The following is a 27,855-nucleotide window of genomic DNA, read 5'->3' on the forward strand; positions in this document are numbered from 1 at the left end:
TCTGAAGTCAAAAGGCATTGTTATGTTGGTACTAATTTTCTTTGTCATGTTAGCTGATGTGACTGTGGCACTGAGTGTGGCATTTAATAGCTGGCTCACAAGTAGATGCTCAATTTGAGATGACTAAAGTCAAATGCAAAAGTTTATAGATGGTATAAAATTTGGTGGAGTTGTGGTCAGTGTAGAGGGTTCTATAGATCAGTTACAGATAAAGACATAGAAATGGCAGATGGAGTTTAATCTAGGTATGTGTGAGCTCTTAAAATTATTGACGTGTAAGGGATCTTAGGGTCCAGGTCTATGGTTCATTGAAACTGACCATGCAAATAAACAGGGTGGTAAGCAGGCATACCCTGCCTTCACTGGGTAAGGCACTAAGGGTAAGACTAAGGAGATCATTTTGCAGCTATACAAACCTTAGGCCATATTTGGGATACTGTGTGAAATTCAGGTTGCTCTATTACAGGGAGGAGAATATGGGGGCTCTGCAGAGGGTACAGAAGAGGTTTACCAGCATGTTGCCTGGTTTAGAGGGTATGAATTGGATAAAGGTGGAATGTTTCCTCTGGACCACTGGAGGTTAAGGGTCAACCAAGTTTATAAAATCATGAGAGGGCTTGAAAGGTAGACAGTCAGAATCTCATCTCCTTCATAAAAGTACCCTGCATGAGAGAGCACGAAGGGAGGAAGTTTAAGGGAGATGCGCAGAGCAAATATTTTACATTGACAGTGGGCCAAGGTGGAATAATAGTTTGGCACTAGATGGGCCGAAGGGTCGGTTTCTGTACGCTAGTGTTCTATGGTTGGTGACAGGAAAAGTGGTGGAAGCAGACACAATAGCAGCAATTAAGAAGCTTTAAACATTCCTGAAAATGAAATGGACAGAGGGATTTCTGTCAGGTGCAAGTGGTAAAGCTTGAGTTTGATGTGGATCATGCTCAGCACAGACACGTGACCTTCAGTGCCTTTTCCTGTGTTGTGTTCTAAAATTAAAAGTGATTTCCCTGATGATCTATTGATGACCGTTAACCAAAATGCAAATCAAAACCTGTCGTGCAACAGTTATGGACCAATACCCTGCATATTCTAACATCACTGGCCTCACATTCAATGCCAAGAAATAGTCATGCCGTACCGGCCTGCACAACAAACATCTTGGGCAGTAAATGGACATATTTACCCATTTCATTGGTCCATAATCCCGTATAGTTGATGTCACTGATGAAGGTCATGCTAGAAAAAGTCACTAACCCAATTTCGGAAGAACATCTGATCTTCCTAACCAGCAGAGGCTGTAGAAGCACCAATGATAACTGGAAGGAAGTTGATACTGGGCTATAGTGCAAATCTCAAAATTACATGATATCTGTCGCTAATCATTCTAAATAACATTGCTTGCTTAATGCACCACACACAGACAGTTCAAAATACAGGCCAACGAGATACTTGCTAGCAGCTTTAATTACAAGCTGATTTTAATAGGATCTAACATGATAGCATCATATTTAGTAGGTCCCATCATTATAATAAGATTGTAATTACAGCTTTTGGAATAATCAGTGTTAATTGCATTCTAGAATAAATATAACTAATTCTAACTTTACTCTATGAAGCAAGACAAGAAAAGGTATACAGAAACCTAATCAACATGTTACTTGGCTGCAGAAACAAACAAATCTGATAGATTTTCAATTGTGTTCAGTAAGTAAAGTCAATGGACGTTCATCCCTATGGACAGCATGAGGTAAATGACACAACTCAAGAGCTCATGGAAGCTTGTTGGGTGAAAAATGCCTTTACTGATAGAAGGAAACGGCGTTTCCTTGGAAGACTAATATGCCAATGTGTGCTTTCATATCTCCCAACTGTTTTAACGTACAATTGAATATGCAGCTAAAATGAGAAAAAATATCCTTCAAAGAATCTAGGCTTTGCAAAATTGGGATAAAAGTGAGATCGAGCATTGGTGTATTAAAGGTTTCCAATTTGAATCACAGAAGTCTATTGTGGCAGGAACGTCAATTATTTAATTCAAATCATTGAGTCACGATTTTGCTTTAAAGCTCAAAAGAGATCCATCCCACAGAGTATAAACCATAACATTGCTTATGGGGGACTATTTTTTTTTAATATATTCATTTTAAGTTCAGCAGCATCACAGTAAGTTTAAAATATGCAGTTTAAGAAGGTACAGTATGTTATTAGCCATTTGTGACCATGAAGCAGCCAATTTATGATAAAGTTTTCCATTCCACATCGTCTGAGATGTCCTCCTCCTTTAAGAAACATGGCTTCCCCTCAGCCATCAACTCGATCCTTACTCACGTTTTTTCCATTTCCCACATATCTGCCTGGCCCCCCTCTGCCCCTAGATGCAACAAGAACAGGATTCCTCTTGACCTTCTCTACCACCCCAACTGCCACCTCATCCAACATATCCTCCACAATTTCCACATCATTCCCTCTTCACCTTCTGTTGGGATTGCTCTCTCTCTGTGACTTCCTCATCCATTATCCATTCCCAAGAATAACCACCTTGGCATCTTCCCCTGACTGTAGGAACCACCATTCCATACCCCCACTCAGGGCTCCAAACATTCCTTCCCAGTGAAGCAACACTGCATGGGATCTGTGGCAGCATATGTAGCTGTCCATGGCCTCCTGCACTGCCAAACCAGGGCCAACCATAAATTGGAGGAGCAACACCTAATATTCAGGCTGGACACTCTTCAATCAGGTGGCATTAACATCGACTTTTTTGGTTTCAGCCAGACCACTCCCCATTCTCCCTCTTTTTCCCCATCCCTGTTTCCTTTCCTCCAGCTCTCCACCCCCCACCTTCTCTTAAGTGAGGGACCCTTACGCACCTATTACTACTTGTTTGTGGGCCGGTGCTCCTCCCGCTGCCCCTCCCCATCACCATTTTATTTAGGCACCTGTCTACATTTTGCCCATCCCTTGATGAAGGGCAAACAGGGCAAACTATTTGAGTTGCCGAGTTTCTCCAGCATTGTGTTTTTACTTCAATCACTGCATCTGGAGACTGCTGTGTTTCATTCCATGCAGCCAATTTATACACCCTTGCCCATTTATTCTATCCACATTCTGACCGTGCAAGAGCCAACATTCTACTCTAGATTTGTGATCTGTATATTCCAGCAGAATCTATATTTCATACCAGTCTTATTACACTTGCTTAAGCCATTGAGGCTTTCCAAAAGAAGAAAAAGATTTATTTCATTCAACGAAGTAATGCTGAAAGCCAGATTTTAAGGCCATCTTGCTATCGTATATCTTTGTAAAAGGCAAAGAAATGGGAAAATTATGTGCTTAGTTACAGATAGCAAAAAGATGGTGCAAATCTAAAAGCTTTCCACACAGTAACATTCCAATCAAATCAGATATTTCATGCATTGAATTGCTCACATTGTACTCTGTATTTGAAATATGTAAATACCCAGCTTCTTACAAAAACCTATTTTAATAAAAAGAGAAAAGCAAGTAGGATCAATAGCCTATTTGGATTCTCTTCTTCAATCTAATTCATGTGGTTCAATCAAAGTTCCTTGTCGTGCATACAAGGGATGACCTATCCTGGGCTCACAGCACTTCCTGATTAGTCAGGAAGGTGCAGCAGTGTTTACACTTCCTATGGAGGTGGAGGAAAGTAAGGACACTGGCCCCCAACTTGACCCTCTTTAACAGGAGAACAATTTGAGTATGTCCTGTCTGACTGTATCATTGTCTGGATGGTAGCTGCAAAGCATCAGACCGAAGAGCATACAGAGGAGAATTAAAACAGTTGAGAAGATCGCTGAGGCCCCCCTTCCATCTATCAATCACATTTATTTTAACCTTAGACTTTAGGGTAACAGGCCTTTTCAGCCCACGAGCCCTTGCTGCCGAATTACACGCAAGTTTCTTACACCCCCAGGACGTTTTGAATGGTGGGAGGAAACCAGAGCCCCCGGGGGAAAAACCCACACAGATCTGGGGAGAATGTACAAACTCCTTACAGGAAGTGTAGGATTTGAACCCAGTCCCCATCGCTGGCACTAAATAGGGCTCGCGGAATTATAGAAGACCCCCCCCATCCATCCAGCGCATAGGATCTTAAACTCACTACCATCAAGGAGGTCGTGCAGGAGCATCAAAATCAGAGCTCCAGGCCTAGGGAACAGCTTCTTCTTATAGGCTATGAGATTGAAACAGTATCTTGTAACCAGGGTAAATCATCCCAGATATTTATATACATTTATTTGGATGATTTATGTGATCTTTATGTACTGTGCACTTTTTTTTGTGTGCACATCATGGTTTGGAGAGATGCTGTTTTGTTGGGCTGTAAAATGGCACCAGTGACTTTCTGTGGGGTGCAGAACCCCCGTTACATAAACCTTTAAGATACTCTCCTTCCCAGCTGCTTTTCTTACAATCAGCTGCATGTGATTTTTTTTTGTTACCGAACAGCTGTTGAACATAATTAAACACGATTTTCAAATCTCCCAGGTAGCAGCTAAGCCAGGGACAGGCCACAACCAAGGACGAGATTGGAAATGTGGAGTGAGGGCTGGGATTCAAACAAGGCCTCCCCTAACATCCATATTACTGGTAAATGTCCGGTCACTGGAGAATAAAATCCATGACCTGAGGGCAAGGCTACTTTATCAGAAGCAGGTGAGAGAGATTTTAGACCTGGCTAACAGAGAACACACCACTATCTGACAAACTGTTTCACCATCCACAGACTGGAATGGAACTCGCATCCTGGAAAAGGCAGAGGACGCAGCGTGTGCTTTTTCGTTAATATTGGGTGGTGCACGGACACTGGAGTTATGTCGACCTCCTGCCTTAGAGAAATCTCAATTAAATGCTTGTAAGCTGGCATTTGCGGAGCTGCATGATGTGATCAGTAAACAAGACTTGTCCCAGCCTGACACAGGACAAATCGGAGTTGGCGTCCTTGAACTGGCCTGTGTCAGGCAGACCCTGCCTAACTACCAGCAGCACACTTTATCACTGCCACACCAAGATAAAGAAGGCCTATTGTTCTTTCCCAAGATCACACTTTGGCAAATCATCTTGCTCCTTCTGCCTTCATACAGACAAGAGCCCAAAAAGAGAGGCTTCGGAGTTCAGGACAGCTAGAAGGTGGTCACAGGCCAGAGATCCAGATCAGTACAGCCGGAGAAGGTATGACCTGAGGAAAGCTATCTCCCAGGCGATGAAGATTCTGGATGACAATGGAAACAACAAGAGACACCCGACAGCTGTGAAAGGACGTAAATGCCGTAACCTGTTACCAAACCAAATCCGGTAAAGTATAGCAGATTGCAAAGTTCCTTTCCTAGATGAACTCAACGCACCTTCTCTGCCCAATATGATGGACAGTAACAGCAAAGAACCATCCCTCTGCACCCCCAGTCCCCTGATGATCCCATCCTGTCTGTATCCAAGGATGATGTGTGTTCCACCTTCAGGAGAATGAATCTGAGGAAAGTATCCGGCCCAGATGGAGAACCCTGCCGAATATTAAAAATCTGTGCTGACTAATTTATCAATGTATTCAAGGATATCTTCAATATCTCATTTGAGCAGGCGTGGTCCCCACCTGTTTCAAACAGGTGTCAATCATACTGGGGCCCAAGAAGAGTGCAGTAACCTGCCTTAACGACTAATGACCATTTGCACTTTCATCAAGAGTGATGATGTTTTGAAAGGCTGGTGTTTTGAGATATATCAGCTCCTGTCTTGGTGGTGTCATGGATATATTCCAGTATGCTTATCATAGCAACAGGTCTATGGTGGATGCCATCTCAATGGGTCTACATAAACCCTTGGAACATCTGGACAACAAAGATGCCTCCATCACAGGATGCTCTTCATCAACTACAGTTCTGCATTCAACACCATCATCCCCTCAAAAATCCAAGAACTGGGAGTTAACACCCCACTGTGTAATTGGATCATGGTTTCCTCACCTCCAGATCACAATTAGTAAGGATTGGTAAGAACTTCTTCTCCACAATCTTCATCAGTACTGGAGCACCACTGGGCTGTTCTTAGCCCCCTGCTCTTCTTTAACACCTCCAACCGTGTGGCTCAGTATGACAATAACATAATCTACAAATTTGCCGACGATTCCATGATAGTGGGTTGCATAAAGGATGGGGATGAGTCAGCATTGAAAACTTAGCTGAATGCTGCACCAACAACAACCTCACACTCGGTTTCACTAAACTTAGGAGCTGATTGTTGACTTCAAGAAAGGAAAGCCAGAGGCATACGATCCAGTGATCAATGGGAGATCAGAGGTGTAGAGGGTGAGCAAATTTAAGTTCTTGGGAGTCACTATCTCGGAGGATATTTCCAGGTTCCCGCACATCAGCGCCTCTTCCTCAGGAGTTTGCAGAAATTTGGTATGACATCAGAAACCATGGCAAAGTTCTACAGATGTGTGATGGAAAATGTGCTGACCAGCTGCATGTATGTAAACACCAATACCCCTGAGTGTAAAGCCCTCCAAAAGGTAATGGACACAGCCCAGGACATCACAGGCAAAACCCTTCCCATTATTGAGTACATCTACAGGCAACGCTGCTGTCAGAGGGCAGCAGCAATCATCAAAGACCCAGCACATGCTCTTTTCTCACTGCTGCCATCAGGAAAGAAGTATCGGTGCCACAAGACTCACACCACCAGGTTCAGGAACAGCTGATACCCCTCCACCATCAGACTCCTCAATGACAAACTCAATTAGAGACCCATTTAAGATCTCTGACTTGTGCACTTTATTGATTTTCTTTTTGTTCTCTCGCCATGCAGTTTATTTACATTTGTTATCTGTTTACAGTTCTTTGTTTGCTTTCTTGTTCACGCTGTGTACAGTTAACTTTTCCACTATCATAGTGGTAATTCTGCCGCGCCCTCAGCAAAAAGGAATCTCAGGGTTGTATGTGATGTCATGTATATACTCTGACAATAAATCTGAACTCTGAATATTTACAATCAAATGATAGTGAATTTGAAATACACCAATGTACAGTTTTAGACATTGATCTTTTGTCAATCTGTTCCACTGCTCTAAAGCAGCATGTTGAAAACATGGCGCAGATTAAGGAAATACTTCATCTGACTATAAGGACTTCACCAGATCTAATGACCTGTATGAACCTGTAACAAACATCAAGACATATTTTGAGGACATCTTACCATTGTAATGAAAAATATAGCAGAGCTATATTGGAGAGCTCTTTTTGTTGGAGAGCTTTGACACAGATGTCATCTGATTTCATTCACAAACTCACTAGCACTGAATTCTTTCAGCCAATGAAATACTTAAGGTGGATGGTAGTTGCTATTTTTATATTTTAATATGTAGACCTGCTATCTAAATAAAACCTAATTCAAGGGGACATCATGAAGTTCACAAGCCCATAAATAAAATTCTCAGTCTTCTTCCAATGGATTCGCACTAACATTTTCAGTGTTACAATGGAAACGTCAGGAGTCAGAGAGCATTCATTTGGCATTATTCTAGGGCATAGCCTTGTGGTTTATAATATTTTCTAACTCCCACATGGTTCAACAACTTGACTTTTAAAAATAAGGTTCATTAAATTACTTCATGCATTTTCAATGTGGTACCATGGAATTATATTCAAGTAAACAAAAAATAAATCTTTCTACGGATAGTGAGCCAGATAAAATGTCATGATGCATGCTTTTAAATAAAAAAAAAAGCCTTTGAAAAGAACACCAATTTACACAATCTTGTCTCAAAAAGTTACTGAGAACCATTTCTTCTGAAATGAAAATGTTTTTTTCTAAACTGGAAGTCATTCTAATTTGTGGATCAGGTCCTGCAAATATGCTTTACACCGTGTTTTACCATAAAGTTCCAACAATTTATTCGGAAGAATTGGTTCTACATTCTAATTAAATTAAGTTGGATTTGTCCTCCAGCTTTTGAATTTAAAGTGCATTATGATGAATATAAATCGCTGGTTTCAAAATGTTTAAAAAAAAGTCCACTATCACATACAAAATAACTGCTCATTATATATCCAGTTAAAATTTTTCAGTTTAAATATACAGCACGGTAACAGGCCATTTTGGCCCACGAGTCTGCGCCACCCATTTGAACGGCGGGAGGAAACCAGAGCACCTGGGGAAAACCCACAGACATGGCGAGAATGTACACACTGCATACAGACAACGTGGGATTTGAACCCCGATACTGATTGCTGGTGCTGTAAAGGCACTGGTCTAACCACTAAGCCAATTGCGGCGCCCCAATTGAAATATGAGAATTTACATTCTTGGGAGTCACTATCTCACAAGATCTCTCCAGGATCCAACACATCAATGGCACCATGAAGAAAGCACGTCAGCACCTCAGGAGTTTGCGGAAGTTTGGTAATAACACCAGAAACACTGGCAAATTTTGACCGATGTCTGGTCAGCTGCATCATGGTCTGGTATGGGGACACCAATGCTCCAGAACGAAAAGTCCTGAAAAAGGAATTGGACACAGCCCAGGACATTATGGGTAAAACCCTCCCCACCACTGAGAACATCAACATGAAACTCTACCGTTGGAGAGCAGCAGCAATCATCAAGGATCCACATACCATCCAGCACACCCTCTGTTCTCACTGCTGCCATCAGACTCACAGGTTCAGGAACAGCTGCTACCCCTTCACCATCAGACTCCTCAACAACAAACCCAATCAGGGGCTTATTTAAAGACTTTACTTTTGGACTTTATTGTTTACATGTACATTGAGTCAGGTTTTTGTCACACTACCAATAAGTGGTAATAGTGCCTCAACCACAGGAAAAAGAAAAGCAGGGTTCTCAGTGATGTTATGTATGTATTCTGATCTGAAAAATACTCACTAAAAGCAGGCTAGGTTTCACCTCCTCATAATTTTGTCATAACAACAAAGAATATTTTGGGCAATATCAAACTGTGGTAGGAAAATATAACCTATATTTAGGTGATACCATTCATGACTTCTGGTCATTCTAGAGCAATTGTGAACATTGTGAACCAGAAGTGCAACAATGCTCCAATTTGCAAACAAAAGATTCTGCAAACAGTGAACTCATGACATACACTGGTTTGTTGGCCGAGAGACAGAAATCAGTTACACCACCATTTGGCTATCAAGTCTATGCCAGCTCACACAACAATTTTATTCAATTACAAATTTTCCCTACAAACTATTCTCTACACATTTACAGCAATTCTACCACCCAACTACACTAGGAATAATTCATGATGATTAATGAACCTGCCACCCAAACACTGATGGGATATGGGAGAAAAATGGAGAAGCCAGAGGGATAAACTGGGTGAATTTCCATGGTCTTCTCGGACATCTTTTATGTCCACCATTGCATCTGAAGCTTAGGAACTCTGACAGTTGAGCTCTCCCCCAATAATACACAAGTTGTCAGACACACAATGTTCTGAAATCTCTGGAATGGGACTTAAGACTACTACTGTTTGACTTGGGTGACATTTATCACCAAGACAAAGTGGCAGTACTAGCAAGTAAAGCTAACTACAGTTATAAATTAAAAATATCTCACAAAAGCATATAACTAGCTTGGCTTATTTGTTGACCCAAATATTTTTTGTTGTAATAAAGTGCCAAATACTTCCAATGACAGACTGATAGAAGCTTCACTGCTGTTACCCCTGACACCACAAACAAGCAAATAAATAATTATGCACCAAAAGCTGTGAAATAATAGTGAACTGATGAAATACTCGAAAGACACCAGAAGAAATTTTATATCCATAAACATCTGCTCCGAGTAACAAAAATCTGAAAAACGGACCAACACAAAAGTTGACATTTACACTTCCTAAATTCCAAACAAATTAAATTTTAATGTAAATCTCACTGCAGCTGTGATTGAAAAGAACATGAAAAGATTTTGAATCAGAAAATTTGCAGCTTCCTCTCAACATAATAATCTTGAAAAATTTGTATCATAGATAATCTTGAACAAATAACTTGGTGCCTGCTTCCTATCTTATTCAAACATACATTATAAACAGAGAAAATTTATAAATATACTATATTCTTGACAGGTCAGATTTCTTTCCAATCATAATTATGAATTGAGAAATAAATCATTTTGCACTTAAAACAAAAAAAATAAGGAAACCAGTAAAAGCTTCTGAATATACCAGAAATTGCTTCCATTTTTCAAGACATGAACATTTGTGCGATTAAGCATTTCACCTGCATTTAAGTGACAGTCTTTAACTTGAAACTGAAGTTCATTTTCATTGGGGATGTCCTTCCATGTAGCAAGGAAGACCTGACGCTCTAGTAAGAGAAGAAAGAAAATACATTACTATGAATAAACACTGACAGCACTACCTTAAAATCAGCCGAAATTTAAATTCCATTTTGGCACATTTTGGATTCACACTGAAGGATATCTGTTCAATCGTTGCATTGAGATCATCTCCATTTATAACACCTAGGGCGTGCAATTACGATTTTTGAAGTCAAGATCTGAAAGAAGCCTTTGTCCCAATCTGCCAGTGGTCCAGGTGGACATGCATTAAAGAAGAAGAAAGCCATTCTCCACCTCAGAAGAGTACCCCAATGAACTGATAACCATTTTACACACATTAGGATTACTTCAGAGACTGAGAAATTCGCTTTGGCCTTTATATAACAAGGAGATTTGGAAAGGTGCCTAAAATTAACTCTTTTTTCCTCGCATTGAAAGATTGTTTTTGTGTTATACCTAAATAATACAAATTAAACGCAGTTTGTCAATTTATAACATCACTTAATCACCAGCCCTGATGGAAGTGGAGGCTGAATTCTTCTTCTTTGGCTTGGCTTCGCGGACAAAGATTTATGGAGGGGGTAAATGTCCACGTCAGCTGCAGGCTCGTTTGTGGCTGACAAATCCGATGCGGGACAGGCAGACACGGTTGCAGCGGTTGCAGGGGAAAATTGGTTGGTTGGGGTTGGGTGTTGGTTTTTCCTCCTTTGCCTTTTGTCAGTGAGGTGGGCTCTGCAGTCTTCTTCAAAGGAGGTTGCTGCCCGCCAAACTGTGAGGCGCCAAGATGCACGGTTTGAGGCGATATCAGCCCACTGGCGGTGGTCAATGTGGCAGGCACCAAGAGATTTCTTCAGGCAGTCCTTGTACCTTTTCTTTGGTGCACCTCTGTCACGGTGGCCAGTGGAGAGCTCGCCATATAACACGATCTTGGGAAGGCGATGGTCCTCCATTCTGGAGACGTGACCCACCCAGCACAGCTGGATCTTCAGCAGCGTGGACTCGATGCTGTCGACCTCTGCCATCTCGAGTACTTCGACGTTAGGGATGAAGGCGCTCCAATGAATGTTGAGGATGGAGCGGAGACAACGCTGGTGGAAGCGTTCTAGGAGCCGTAGGTGATGCCGGTAGAGGACCCATGATTCGGAGCCTAACAGGAGTGTGGGTATGACAACGGCTCTGTATACGCTTATCTTTGTGAGGTTTTTCAGTTGGTTGTTTTTCCAGACTCTTTTGTGTAGTCTTCCAAAGGCGCTATTTGTCTTGGTGAGTCTGTTGTCTATCTCATTGTCGATCCTTGCATCTGATGAAATGGTGCAGCCGAGATAGGTAAACTGGTTGACCGTTTTGAGTTTTGTGTGCCTGATGGAGATGTGGGGGAGCTGGCTGATGGAGGACCTCAGTTTTCTTCAGGCTGACTTCCAGGCCAAACATTTTGGCAGTTTCCGCAAAACAGGACGTCAAGTGCTGAAGAGCTGGCTCTGAATGGGCAACTAAAGCTGCATCGTCTGCAAAGAGTAGTTCACGGACAAGTTTCTCTTGTGTCTTGGTGTGAGCTTGCAGGCGCCTCAGATTGAAGAGACTGCCATCCGTGCGGTACCGGATGTAAACAGCGTCTTCATTGTTGAGGTCTTTCATGGCTTGTTTCAGCATCATGCTGAAGAAGATTGAAAAGAGGGTTGGTGCGAGAACACAGCCTTGCTTCACGCCATTGTTAATGGAGAAGGGTTCAGAGAGCTCATTGCTGTATCTGACCCGACCTTGTTGGTTTTTGTGCAGTTGGATAATCATGTTGAGGAACTTTGGGGGGCATCCGATGGAATGACAAATGCTGAAATACTCTGAATGCCATTTTTAATGATGATAATGCAGTTAATTTTAGTTCCTACAGAAATTAACCATTAAAGTAAATAAACTATCAAGATCACCAAAACTAACAAATGCTAAGAATCCTTACAAAGGTCGTTGTGTTTGCCTCAATTTTAATGGAAAAGGCAAACAAGATGCTGCTAATTAGACTTTATACTACTTTGTGAGATTTTGTTCAAGGTTTGTGTGGGGATGATTGATGGAGAGCAAAAGAGGGAAGTGATAATGACCGACTTCATCATGAATGTACAATGGATATCCATTTCACATCCCAGTGAACAAACCTTGATGAGATTGCATATTCCTACTGCTACAGAAGACCTAGTCTGAAGCATCGTTAAATAAAAACCCCACATGGTCAGAGCAGTAATTAAATGATAAATTCGAGCTGATGAAACTAGTGATGTACATTGAGAGACGATGGTAAATGATACAGACATCGATCATGATGGTTCATAGCTGGACTGCAATCCTCCAATTTTACTTTAATGCTATACTGAAAGGTGAACTCAATCTCTCAGGTAAGTAGGCCACAGATTGGATTAAAGGAACAGCTGGGCATGTAGTGAAATCCAGTGTGGTCCCTGTGCACCCCAGGCCTTAACATAAAAACAATTATAGAACGTCAGACAACAATCATTCTGATGAAAATTACTGTTATTCAGTAGTTCAACAATACCCAAAATATAAATAATTAATTAACCACCCAAAATGAACGACATGATCAATCCACAGAGACGGTGTTACACTGCACTTCAGCATCTAAACAAATTCAGGCAATTAAAAACATATATTGTCGCATAGAGCTCAGGGGTTTCAAAAGTTGGCTGTACATCAAAACATGGCTCATAACCATTCAGATTTTATATTAATAATAGAATGGAAAGACTAATGTGGTGTCTGTGTCTGCTGACAATACCAAGGTATGATAAGGGCAGGTTAAATGAGTAACTGCTGCTGCAGATTATCCACCTTCGCACAGGAATGTCTTATTGAAATGATATTCACAAACATCTGGGTGTTCTTGTACAAGAACACTAAATGTTCAATGGAAGTAGAAGATATTGGAGATACTAAACCGGCCAGGCATCATTTGTGTCAAGGGTAACAAAATAGAGTAATCAGGAAAGCAAATGGAATGTCACCTGCTACTACAAAAGTTATGGAATACAAATGCATGTCAGTCTTTCTCCAATTGTATGGCACTCTGTTATACCACACGAGAAGATTCTGCACATTTCTGTTCTCCTTATTTAAGGAAGGATCTGGTTGCCCAGTGATTCCTGAGATGTAAGGGACAACTTTTAAGAGAGAGAAAACAAATCATGTGCATACTCTGGAGTTGAAAGAATAAGACACAATTGAAAATGTGGAAGAACTTCTTCTCTCATGGGGGTTATGAACCTTTGGAATCCTCCACCACCGGGAATTATGGATGTTTAGCTATTAGAACCAGTCAAGGCTGAGAGAGATTATTGGTCTCTGATGAAGATGCAGAAGGTGTGAAGAGCAGTCAAAAAAGTGGTTTTGAGATTAAAGATCACAACAACCAATTATTGAGCATCGGCTCTTGCTTTTGGTATTCCCGAATGCCCTCCAAGATGATCAACTTCAAGACAAACATGGGATGCAGAATTTTAATGACGGTAAGTGGCTGTGGAACATCTGAACACCACGGACGTTGATGGTAGACTACTACTGTTCACAGACTACAGCTCTGCCTTTAACACTACAGACCCCAGCAAACTCAATTCCAAATTTCAAGATCTGTGTCTCTACAACCGGATCCCTGATTTAAGAGACCACACTCAACACCGGCCCTGCTCAAGGATGCGTCTCAGTCTCCTACTATAGTCTCTCTAAACCCTTAACTGAACCAAAATACTGTTCCAACTTCAGGTCTGCTGATTACACCTCGATAGTAGGTTGGGTTTCAAGAAACTACAAGACGCTTACAGGAAAGAGAATGGAAGTCTAGTGCATGGTGCCAGGAATGAACCCCATAAGAGTGCTCCCATGCTCTCCTAGCTTGGTGTGAATTGTTGTTCATTTTCACTGCAATCCTTCACTTTGCGTTCGTTACACAGCTGTATGGACGTTAGAGATAACCCGTTTTGTGACAAATAATGGGTATCAGGAATTCTTTAAGATTGCATTGACCTGGTTGATGTAGCATATTGGGTAGAAGGGTGTAGTGATATTTTAAGCCAATGGTCTAAAAAGGGTGAACAAGAAGTCTGTAGATGCAGGGAAATGGGAGCAAATGTTATGAGCGCAAAGGACTTAAAAACCAGCAGTAACAGAAACTCACCAAGACAAGAGCTATTTAAACAAAACTGGTTTCATTTTCTTAATACATCATAATAAGATCAATACTTATTACTATTAACTTAACCCCCCCTTCTAATTCTAAGTGCATGTGTATGTAATGTTTATGTGTTCAGCAAAGTTCTTTTTCACTGTCCAATTATTTACTGTTCACTTCTTCAAGTTCACTGGTATCAGGCAATCTTCCACACTGTGCACAGAATTGAACAGATATTATATTCACCAGGCTCTGGTGCTTTAACTTAAGTTGTTACCATTCAGGAAAGTCTTTGTTGGTTTCAGAGAGATATTTATTGTTCGTTTGACATACAAAATCATACCCAATCAGCAATTGAAGTGCCTTACAGAAGAAACTTGCCTCGTCTTGGGTTTTTCCAAAAGATAACCTCTTCTTTCAGGTTACCACAAAGAGTTCTTCTTTTTCCCCTATTTCAGGAGAAACTCAATAACCAGCCACAACCTCTGCCATTGACTACAGAGATTTAGAATAGGCTGAACTCAAATCCCATCGGAATGGGGTCATGCAGCAGGTCTGCCAACTTGCAGCCTTCACCACAAACTGCTGCAAAATACTCTCCCAAAAAAAATGGATGTTTTCTCTGTTTGCAAAACCACATGATCCTCCTAGGACAATGAACTTCAACTAGAAATTTACAACTCTGGCACCAGTCCAGCCTGGGTGCTGTTCAAACATGCTGGCCCATTAACACATACTTGTGAAACTCTCACAAGCAGTTTCCACTGTCTCTGTAATGCCAAATCCAGACATGGTCTACTCTTGCATAGCTCTTGCATGGCAAATGAGGTGTGTGTTTGTGAAATATGACTAATAGCTAAACCTCAAAATCTTACCCTTTTCAGATAAATTTTATAATAATTGTTAAGTTATTCCATAACACAACTCACAGTGATGGAACTCAGCACGTCTGAACGTATCAGGTGTTGGTCCTCAGACTGACTGTCCTTGAAACATGTACGTTGTATTATAAAGCAAGACATTTCATGTGGCTGCTGTTAAAATGAGAACCTCACAAATATACTGTTATCCCAGCCACTTTCCAGATTAAATAAAAAAACCTAGGAAGTAACCTTATAGTAGTGCTCTCAAGATATCAGCAGAAGGACACATTCTAGTCTGCTGTAAAATCAAAGGGACTTTATGTTGGCCTCATAACTGACACTCTTGGCACAGAACAGTCTGAGTTTAGCTAGAGCAGGGGCTCGCGAGCCACATATGACTCTTTGATACAATGTGCGGCTTGCAGAAAAATATTGGCTGTGACAGGAATTGTATGAGCCGATGCTCACAATGGTAGTGTTAGTGGGTGTGGCCTGCGATCATGTGATTGTTGTGGCTCTCAAACATCTGAATGTGGCTCTTATGTGAAGCAAGTTTGGTAACTGCTGAGTTATACTATCTTTTAGATCAGATGTCAAAATGTGGCCCATATTTCTTTTAGGGTGGTCTTTTAAAATAAAAATCTCAGATTGGAGGACCCTGCAACTGGCTTCACTCCATTTGGCTTAGAAAAAGGGGAAATTAAAGTAGGGATCCTGGTCGAGGTCATCACCCTGGGGTACTAGGCAAGTTGAAAATGACCTACAATGCCACCAGTGTGCATCCCTGCATATTGTCCAGATAATTTAAAGGAATGTTCTTTCAGGGAAAGATCATTTAAAAAAAAATATTTCATTTAATACTCCATACATGCAGTAATTATAATTATTATAATAATACAGATATAAAAAAAGAACAATTTGATTACAAACATAGTTTTCATCCCATCCAAAAACCTCTCCCTTCCACCCAACCAGCCCCCCACAAAAAAAGAAAAAATACAAATTGAGAAAAGTACAAATTTTTATAGGTATAGAAAGATAAGAAGAAAGAAAAAACATTATTCGATTGCAGAGTGCGATGTTGTGCTGCACAATTCATCAGTTCTAACAGAAACATACAGAGGAGAATCCTGCAGGCTAGAGGGATAAAAAGAATATTGCTGCACATTTAATCCCATTACCTGAGTGTACAGGTGCCAAATTTGTAAAAATATAGAATATTTATTTTTTTAATTATAAGTATTTTTTCCCCCAAAGGGATACAACTTTGAATTTCAGCATGCCACCTTGGCAGAGTTAAAGATATATCTGATTTCCAAGTAATCACAATACATTTTCTCGTAACTGCTAATGTTAATTTAACAAATTTCAATCGATCAATTCACAATTTCAATTTAACCTTCAATTTCAATTTAACCTTCAATATCTCCTAACAAAAACAGATCATGATTTAAAGTAAAAACAATACTTGCAATGTAAAAAAATTACATATAGACACTCAAAAGGATTTCACAGATCCTACAGCCTCACCACATTTAAGTCATTAATCTGATAAATCTGATTTCAATCTATTCATCTTCTGTGGTATAAGATAATTAATGTAAAAACATTATATTGAATCTATACATTACATTAATAGTATTAGTTATAGAATCTCTACATAAATTTTCCCAAATTTGTTGATCTATCGTAATATTCAAATTTGTTTCACATCTCTGCCTAGATTCATACAAACATAATTTCAGAGTTCCTACATGTAATAATGAATATATCAAAGAAATATATTTTTTTTATAATCCCACTCCTAATAAGAAATTCTACTTCAGTACAACAGGCAAAAACATTGGTGGCCCTATCTCTCAGATATGCCCTTAATTGAAAATAACAATTGTTCAAACAACCTTAATTGTCCTCTTTCATAGCAGTCTTCCACATTAACCATCACTCTGTGATACCATATATTTAAGAACTGATTACATCTTAAAAAAAACCAAAAGATGATTAATCAATAGCCTCCACCAATGTCTTGATTTATTTTATTCCAAAACATTAAGTTAATGTTTCAATAGTGGTGTGTCTTTATCAGCAACCAATGATTTTGATTCCTACGTGTATATAAATTCTTATGGTTTCTTTTCTCCAATTTTGTTCAGTTCTATATTGACCCATACCAGCTTTGCATATTCAAAAAAAGAAGCAAGGAATCTCATCTATGCCATTCGATAATAATTCTTAAAATTAGGGAGCTGCAGTCCTCCTAATTCATGTTTCCAAATTAGCCTCTCTATAGAAACTCTTGCCATTTTATCTTTCCAAAGAAATTTTATTACTTGTTTATTTAATTCTTGAAAGCATTTTTGAAGTATTAATGTTGGCAACATCTAAATTTCTTTTCAACTGCATTTATGACTGTGACACTAAAGAAGGATAGAGATTCATTGAGACCAGCATCATATGGACTAATTTACCATTAATACATATGGATCAAACTAGATTTGAGTGTCACAGTGGCTTTAGATCCAGAAAAAAAGCATTTGATAGATTAGAATGGGATTTTCTCTTTAACATTTTGGAGAAATGTGGCTTAGGATCAATATTTATAGATTGGGTTAAAAAGTTATATTAAAAACCCTAGCAAAAAGGCTGTGACTAATGGACATGTTTCAGTACCTTTTTGGTTGACTAGATCAAATAGACAAGGTTATCCACTATCACCAGCTTTACTTACTTTAGTAATCTTGAGCCAAACTAATAAGTCAAGATTCAAAGATTTTTGATGTTAAGGTGAACCAAGAAGAATATAAAATGATTTTATTTGCAGATGATGTTTTGATTTATTTAACAGTTCCTATATATCCTTTGCATAATCTTAAAGTTAGATCAAAAGAATACGGAGAGGTCTCTGGTAACAACATTAATTGAGACAAATGTGAAATTATGCCTTAATTAAATGGACATTATTCACAATATAAGAAAGTAATTAAATTTAGATGGCCAGATGCTGAGATACAATAATTAGGTATTCATGTGAAACCACAGTTAAAAATTTTATTTAAATGCTTTACCATTATTAAATAAAATAAGAGATGATTTGGAAAGATGGAATATGTTACCTATTACTTTTATAGGTAGAGTGAATTGTATTAAGATGAATATATTCATCTTATATATATATATATATATATATATATATATATATATGAATATATTTTCCAATTGATTTCAATTCGTCAGAAATTTTTAAGGACTTAAATGTTTGCGACAGGAAATTTTTATGGAAAGGGAAAACGACAAGGGTTTCTTTGGAAAAATTAATGTGGAGGTATAATTTAGGGGGTCTGCAACTCCACAATTTTATGATTTATTACAAAGCGGCTCAATTGTGATTTATTAGTGTAATGTATGATTTAGATAAAATTCCAGTTTTGGTGAACTTGGTAAAATAGGGGAAGCAAATCGACAAGGATTTTATATATATAAATGGAATTCAAGATTGTTAATTGCAAACAGAGAAACTTCTACATTGAAACATTTAATTGTGCTTTGGAATAAGGTTGATACAGAAATTGGAGGAGAAGATTTAATGTTGAGAAGAACACCCTTATTCCAAAATAGATTTATTCCATTCTCTATGGGAAATCAATTTTTAAAGATTTAGCAATGTCATGGTATTAAAAAGATTGAGGATTGTTTTGAAGTGGGGAAATGTATTACTTTTAGTAGAATGAAGGAGAAGTTTAAGGTATCTGAGAATACTAGACTTTGTTATTAACAGGTTATAAATTATTTATGTGCAAATTTTGGTAAGATCTGTTATTGCCAGAAGAGACAGAAGTGGAGTCATTGTTATGTCATGGAGTTACAAAGAAATGTATTTCAATAATGTATAGGTTGTCACAAAAAGAGAGCTTAGAAAATAAGGGTACATAAATCAAGACAAAGATGGGAAGTAGATTTCAATAAGCAAATATATGAGAGCAATTTGACATAGAGAAAGTATGAAAAGTACAATAAATGTAAGGTATAGGTTGGTACAATATAATTTTAATCATCAGTTATATTTGATATCACAAAAGTTGAATAAATTGAATCATACCCTTCCAAATGTATGCTTTAGATGTTAACAGGAAGTTGGTACATTTCTGAATTCGACTTGGAAGTGTCCAAGGATTCTTTTTGGTTGGAAAAAGGTAATTTATTAGAATGAGTAATGGGGGTTAAATTCCCACAGGATCCAATGTTATTTTTACTAGGTGATATTAAAGGGATTAAACCTAAATTAAAATTGAATATGTACCAGGTGAAATTTGTTCCAATTGTTTTAGCCATAGCTGGAAAATGTACTGCTATAATTTCTAAGCTGAAATAGATTTGGGAATGGAGAGATGGCATGCAGAAGTTCGGAGTTGTACACCACTTGAGAAAATTACTTATAATTTAAGAGATAAATATTATATATTTTGTAAAATATGGTGACCAAATTTACAAAGTGAGGGTATGAATATTTAAATGAAACTCAGAATTTCCCTCTCCCCTAAAATAGGTCTCTGTATATTTTAAGAAGTCTTATAGTAAGGAGTACTCCTGTTGGAATCTCTTATCTACATTTTTCTCATCTTTTTAGGGGTTGGGTATGTTTAAATAGGGGGATTTTTTTTCTTCTCTTTTTCTCTCTTTTTATTATATATACCACATGTATTTGTAATGAATTTGTAATATTGTGAAATAACAGAATTTTTTGTGGTTTTAAAATTTATAAATAAAATTTTAAAAGATAATTTAGGTTACAAATTATTTACTCTATTTGTCAAAACCTTTGCTACTATTTTATAATCTACATTTAATAATAAGATGAAGGTTTCAAAGGGGCTCAATCTTTTTTAGGAATCACAGTGATTGAAAAGGATTCTGGAAGAGTAGAAGTTTGTGAAGCTTGATCTAATACTTGGATAAATATAGGAATTAATAAATCCTTAAATTGTTTATAAAATTCAGATGGGAAACCATCTTCTCCTGGAGATTACTATGGTAAGAGCTCATTGCTTCTCTTACTTCTGCCTCAATAAATGGTGCATCAAGTTCAGTTTGTTCTTCTAAACTTAATCTAGACAACATTATTTGTGATAAATAATCATTTATTTTAGTTCCATCTCTAAAGATTCCAAAGTATATAATTTCATATAAAAATTCCTAAAAGATGCATTTCTTGAGGTTTATATATAATTTCATTAGTGTCCTTTTTAATTGCATTAATTATTCTTAAAGTTGGTTCTATTGCCAAGCCAAAACTTTGTGATCTCTCACTCAATTCATAACATCTTTTGCTCGTCCTATTAATAGCTTTCTCACTCCTATAAGTTTATATTTAATAATTGTCTGCGTTTATCTTCAGATTTTGATCTTTTTCCAAAACTGTAATTTATTTTTCTAATTTATCCACTTCTTTCACTTAATCCTTTTCAATTTTAGATGTAAAACTTATAACTGACACTTGGAAATATGCTTTTAAATCATCTGATATAAATTTTTCATTTATCAAGTTCAAATTAGTATCACAAAATATTCTAATGATTTTGAAAAAAAAATCACAAAAATTTTTCCTTTGTAACACCACAGAATTTAATCTCCACCACATATCAATTTCTCCTTATCAGGCATTTCCATGGTTATTAACAAAGGCGAACGATCAGATAAAATCCTCCATTTATAATCCGCTTCAAAAATCCTAGTTTGTATTTGAGCTGAAACCAGAAATAAATCAATTCTAGAATAAGAATCAAACTTACTAGTATAAAATGCATACTCTCTCTCTCTAGGATGAATTCTCTTCCATTCATCAATCAAATTCAAACCTCTCATCAAACCCAAAGTAACTTTAGCAACTTTCGTTCTCATTGTTACTCGAGTAGATCTATCCAACAATGGATCAAATCAAAAATTAAAGTCCCCTCCTATTAAAATATTTTCATTTGCTTCTGCTAAATTAAAAAAAGTATCTTGAATAAATTTCTCATCACCAATATTTGAGCATACAAATTCAAAAGTGTCCACATTCCCAAGAATACTTGACAACGGGCTGTAATAATATTTTGAAAGATTATTTAAAAAATCAAAATTGCTACCCCTCTAGCTTTAGAATTAAATGAAGACATCACATATCCCATCCAATCTCTTTTTAGTTTCAAATGCTCTTTTTCAGTTAAAAAAACAAAATCCACTCCCAATTTTAATATATGTTAGCACTCTTTTTATTTTCCTGTTTACCAATTAACATTAAAATTCACAAACTTAATTACTTTACTCATCAGACCAATTATTAATTAATCCTTCTCCCTCACTCCTTACAAACCAAAAAAAGGAATCTGTGCATCTGCACGCACCTCCTCTAGCAATCGAAAAAAAAGAGAAAGAAAAACAAATATATGTTTAAATGGGAAAGAAGATTTTTGAAAAATACTTCAGAGCAATGGAGCAGCACTTCTACAGTCAGAGCCCCAAGGAGGAGAGGATTAAATTGAAAATTGGCAATATAAACTGCACTTGAATGCTAAAAGAATGTCTGTGAAAACACAAGCAGTACATTATGACTGGCAAAGTGATTCATATAATATACAAAGCTTGCATAACAATGCATTCACTAAAATTGGTGGATGACATTTTTTGCTGAGATGCAAACAGAATTTTGTTTGATACGCAATGCAAAATTTCAGGGTATGCTTTTGCACAACTTTAACTAACCAACTTTATTTTATTACTCATGGTTAGCAGGCCATTTCGGCCCATGAGTCCGTACCGCCCAAATTACCCCCAATATACCTCCAATTAACCAACATCCTCAGTACATTTTTGAACTATTACTGTTGCAAATTTCCTCATTTCTAATGAGTATTCTACCATGTGCAATTGGAGCTATCAAGTTCACTAAAAGAACTCAGTTATCACAGCAAGAAACAAAGAGACAAGTATATTTTAACCACAACAACCTTGTAATCTGACTTGACAGAATGGCACTATTCCAGTGTCGATGAACAAATAACAATTATACAAGGCTACAAAGGACCCTGAACATTTGTATGTTAAGCTTGCTTTTGCTTGCCAAAAAAAATGACTGACCGACAATGTGACAACCTGTGTGACTGTAAAAGTGCTCGAAGATGGGAGGAGAGATAACCAGAAATTATAACTGTGCCCTTATTTTCTGTAAGCCATAATTACAGTGCATTAATCAGAAAAGTCTGTGATTTCTGAATGATGCTGGCAACACAGATGGTTGTTTTCTAATATTAGATGCTTGGAGGCAACAGTAGATCCTCAAGTATCTCTTAAAGCTTCATGTCTCAGATTCAGTGAACCAAATCGCTACTGCAGCATCAAATTACATCAAACTCACCCCAAAATGTCAATTTCTGACAGTTGGCTATGTCATTAGAGCAGAGGAAACAGTGTAGGAACATTACAGCTTGTCTCAGGAACCTTCAGCTAGGTTGGCAATGTTGGGTTTTTGCTGTTGAGAAATGTTACTTAGGAACACATATCCTGTTGCAGGGATGCACTTCCTATTTTAGAACTGCACCAAAAACAAATGACAGTACAACTCCGATTATCCAAAATCAGATTTTTGAAATCCTAATTTATCCAAGTTTTTTTAAAAAATTCAGATGAATGAGCATATGTGAAACAAATCAGAAATTCTCAGTTACCCAAAAAAATTTTCAGTCGAAAAAAATTAACTTAACTTGAAATTAGAACAACTGTCCTCATTTCAGGTAACCCCCTCTCCCCTCTCTTTCCATTTCTACTTTACCTACCCCCATTGACTTTTCTCTCCTTCCCAAACTGAGTGCCACTGTCTCCCAGCCGCAAGCAGTCGGAAGAATCCCAAGACCCAGTGTCATCAAGGAGAGCAGCCTCCCAGGCAAGAGTGGGACCTCGAGCTCTGTTCCCTCTGCTTTTATCCTTTCCCTCCCTCCTCAGCACATTAGAGCTCAACGCCAACTCCGAATCCTCCCCTCAGCCTACTACCTCCCTTAGGTCTAAGGGAGTCATGACTCAGGTATTGTCATCTGGAGCTCCAGTGACCAGGGAGACAGGAGCCCGCCGACTCACCAGTGAGTGTTATAATGGCCCAGGAAGCCTTCCCGGGGATCAGAGGCAGCACTGGGGACATGTCGGGGATTGGCGATGGCAGCTGGGAGGTCTCGGCGATCGATGGCAATGTTGTGGCCAGCATTTTTTTTTGGTGAGAAGGAAACATTATTTTAATGCTTAAAAATCCATCCCCTTGTGGTTTGTTGTTGTTTAAACATTGATACAAGTGATTTTCTGTTGCTACTGGGCTGTTTTATAAAAATGACCAGTTCTCCGATAAAAACCTTTTATCTGACATATTTGCAGTCCTGATCATTTCGGATAATCGGAGTTGTATTTTAACAGTAAATGCTGTCATTGTCAAATAAGAGCAGGAAATATAAGAACTCAGCAAGTGAAGCAGCATCTGTACAGAGGAACAAAGGGTAAAGTCTCTGATAACGTATATGGTAGAAGAGATTACATGATAAAAAAATTGAAAATGTAAATATTAGAAACACAAATATCTCAGAGATATGGGAAAATTGAAATTGATAAACTTGAAAAATGCTGAATGTAGATGGCATTGTCAAAGATACTCCTTGTATGGAAAGGTAGGTTTAGTTTAGTTTAAGTTTATTTGTCGGAGAGTTGCTCCAATATTGATGGAGATGGTGGAGGAGATGTTCTTACTAATCTCAGTGATTGTGGTCCGGAGGTGAGGAAATGCAGGATTCAATTAAACAGTGGGGTACTGGAGATTGATGATCAGATTTGAGGGGCTGATGGTGATGAATGCTGAGATTTATTCAATAAAAAGCCCTCTGATGCATATGTCTTTGCTGTCAAGGTGTTCCAAGGCTTTGTCTAGAGCCCAAAGCAAATGATGGATATGCTGGATATCCAAAAGTTGCAGAATATCATCAGAATTGAAAGCTTATGGGCAAGAAAATTAATTTTGGCCATGAGTGCTAAACACGTGCAATCTCCCGGCACTTATTGTATTTACTGCTTGAACACTAGAAGTTAATGGAATCAAATGTGCAGGGTAGCTGATAATTGGCCTATTTTATGTATCCCACTATACCTGTTAGGAAGGAAGAGCAAACTGAAATCGTGTCTGCAGGAAAGCAAAATGTTATGCGAGCTAATTAAAAGAGGCTATTTTTCCTGTGGGGAAAACAAAATAGAATCTACAGACATTAGTTGGTTGATAAGAAAATTCAGGAGAAAGTGGTTAGAATATTTAACTCAATATTGAGCAAACTTTAGGTAACTTGCTTGTTTGCATTTAAGAGGACATTAGATGGGGGCGTGGCAAGATGGCGTAGAGTCTAGACGTGCATCTCGACCTCTCTGGCCAGACTTTTAAGTACCCGTTTTTTAATCCTTTGTTTTCAAGTTTAAACTTTTTAAATTTTAGTTTAAAGTATCAAGGAACTATTATGGCCATTAATGGTAAAAAGATTAAATCTCAAGTTCATAAGAAGTTACATTTTCGAAGTGCTGAAGGTTTGGGGCCTAGACGACTTGATACAGCCCCAGGCTCAATCTCTTCATTGTCTAAACCCCAAAGATCACCTGTGGGGGCTGAAAAGAAAAACCTATTACTCACCAAATGAAGGATGGCGCTGGAATTACCTGTTCTCTGGAAGAAGTTGCCTATTCCCAAGAAGTGGACCCCAATTTGTAAAGCCTTTCGATTTCAATGGAGGGAGCACACAGGAAGACGACTCCATTGTTGGAAATGCATCAGGTAGTATTTCAATCTGAAGAAATCGTTTTTCTTTGTGAATTGATAAAAAAACAACGAGATAAGGGGGGAGACCAGCGGCGACTCCCTGAGGAAGTCGGAATGCCGTCACTGGGAGTCCAGACCCGCAGTAAAATTTTTAAAATGCCTTCTATTGAGTTGCAGCAGGAGCTGCAGTTATGTTGTTCTGCCACTACGTCAGAGAGAGCAGAGCTGAGCTTTACTGAATTACAGTGTATGCAATTAAATGAAGTTATACAAGCTGTTATAAAACCTTTGTTGACATCTCAAATGAATGAAATGGCACAAATGAATGCTGGTATAAGTTCACAATTAAATATGGTTAAGACACGTGTGGATGCATCTTATGAAGAATTTTAAAAAATCAGACTGCTTTTTTGGACTGTAAACAACAAGTGACTTCTAACACAGAAAAAGTGTTGAAGATGGAAAAATCAATCATAGAATTAGGAAAACATGAGGAGGAGCTAGAAAGAAAATTACTTGGAAAATCAAAGCAGAAGGAATAATGTGAAAATTGTTGGTTTGCCAGAAGGAATAGAAGGACATGATCCTCTTCATTACTTTAAAGACTGGATTCTGCAAATATTAGGGCAAGAATTTTTCTCTGGGGGATTGGTACTGGAAAGAGCCCATAGAGCTTTAAGAAGAACACCCTCAGCTGGTCAACCACCGAGACCGGTAATAATTCGATGTTTGAGTTATTTGGACAGAGAAGCAATACTTCGACTTGCAGTACAAAATGCGAGACAACGACAAACCCCAATATTGATTCAGAATAGCAGAGTCGTTTTTTATCCTGATTTGAGTCGAGGTCATTCAACGTTGACGTCGATTTAATCCAGTTAAAGAAGTTTTGTGGCGTAAAGGTTGTGTCTACTTTTCGTTACCCTGCAGTGTTGAAGGTTTTTTATGGAGACTATCAATTTCGGTTTTTTGAAACTGATCGCGAAGCAATGATTTTTGCTGATTCATTGCCAGATATAAGAGGACAAAGACGTAGTCCATCATTATCTCCTAAAGAAAAATCTGGTTGCTCTGGAAATGGAAGAAATGGGAAAAACAGGAATGGAAAGAGCCTACCTCCTTCTGAAATGGGATCTTCAAGATTGGAATCTTCCGGATCAAAAGAAGAATTTTCTTATTCTATTTTTTCTTTTGTTATTATGATATTTTGATGTTACTGACTGTTTGGCTGGGGAGAGAGAGATGTGCACCAAGTTCTCCACTAGTCATCAGTCACTGGTGGGTGACCCACACCCAATTTTTGTTTAGGGGATTATTTCCTTTTGGTAGTTTTTTTGGGGAGGAATTTTCTTTTTTTTTTCTTTATCATTTTTAATTTTTTTTAGTTTTTAATTTGTGATTTTTTTTTCTATTGGAATGCCTATTGAGTTTGAGTTTTTATATAAAATCTGTTTTTATATAAAGATATTATTGGTATTTAGTAATAATAGTAGCTATGTCAAAGTTGAGATTTGCTACTTTTAATGTTCGAGGATTAAATAGTCAAATTAAATGTAAGCGAGATATGGCGTATATTAAGAAAATGAAAATTGATATTGCCTTTTTACAAGAAACACATTTGAATGTGAAGGAAAGCGTGAAATTAAAAAGGGACTGGGTTGGGCATGTATATTCTTCCTCATTTAATTCTAGGGCTAAAGGTGTAGCAATTTTGATACATAAAAATTTATCTTTTGAATTACAATCAATGGAGTAAAAGGCAGGATGTATTCTTAAATTGAATTGTAAGATTTTTAGTGAATTTTGGACTTTACTTAATATTTATGTCCCAAATGCAATGATGAAATATTTATTTCAGGTGCATTTTTATGTTTGGGTCAGGCTAATAATAATATTTTAGTTGGTGGTGATTTTAATTGTGTTTTGGAACCTTTATTAGATAAATCTCCGAAGAAAGTTAAAAAATCCAAGATGACAATTCAGGTCCAAGCATTGATGAAATATCTTAATTTAATAGATATTTGGAGATGTCTTAATCCGACAGAGAAAGATTTTTCCTTTCATTCACCTAGACATGAATAGTTTTCAAGGATTGACATCTTTTTAGTATCGGCACATTTACAAGGGAAAATACAACAAGTGAAATATAGAAGTAGGGTGATTTCAGACTTATATTTTACATATGAAACTTCTGAGAAAATTCAAATAGCTTATCGTTGGAGATTTAATACAATGTTATTAAAAATATGGAATTTATTGATTTTTTGAAAAAACAAATTAATTTTTTTTGTAAGAAAATTCTAATTCTGTTCAAAGTAAGTTTGTATTATGGGATGCTATGAAAGCCTATTTGAGAGGACAAATAATTAGTTATACTTCTAAAATAAAAAGAATCGATTAAATCAGAGTCTTGAATTAGAGAAACAGATTGATGAGTTAGAAAAGGTATTTCAGAAAGATGCTACAGAAGATCAGAAAATAGAATTATCTAGGCTGAAACTGAAATATAATACTTTGCAATCTTATCAATTTGAATGTGTGATTAATAGGACTAAACCACGGTATTACAAATGGGGATAGAAAGCACATAAGGTATTGGCGTGGCAATTAAAGAAAAAACAGATATCGAGGACTATTAATGTTGTTAGACGGAATTCTTTTATTACATAAACCTCGTGAGATTAATGATG

At 37.7% G+C, this 27,855-nt stretch overlaps 1 protein-coding gene across 5 annotated transcripts in view; it reads right to left on the bottom strand.

Annotated features, from left to right (window-relative positions):
- LOC138749600 (AP-2 complex subunit beta) overlaps positions 1-27,855 on the bottom strand; it is a 325,506-nt gene that overhangs the window by 73,417 nt on the left and 224,234 nt on the right. For all 5 annotated transcript variants that reach the window (XM_069911214.1, XM_069911213.1, XM_069911216.1 and 2 more), the window contains one exon: positions 10,263-10,349. In XM_069911214.1, coding sequence (XP_069767315.1) covers positions 10,263-10,349 — 87 coding nt within the window. The remainder of the gene's footprint in view (positions 1-10,262; positions 10,350-27,855) is intronic.

The sequence above is a fragment of the Narcine bancroftii genome, chromosome 14, assembly GCF_036971445.1.
Source record: "Narcine bancroftii isolate sNarBan1 chromosome 14, sNarBan1.hap1, whole genome shotgun sequence".
In the NCBI taxonomy this organism is placed as follows: Eukaryota; Metazoa; Chordata; class Chondrichthyes; order Torpediniformes; family Narcinidae; genus Narcine; species Narcine bancroftii.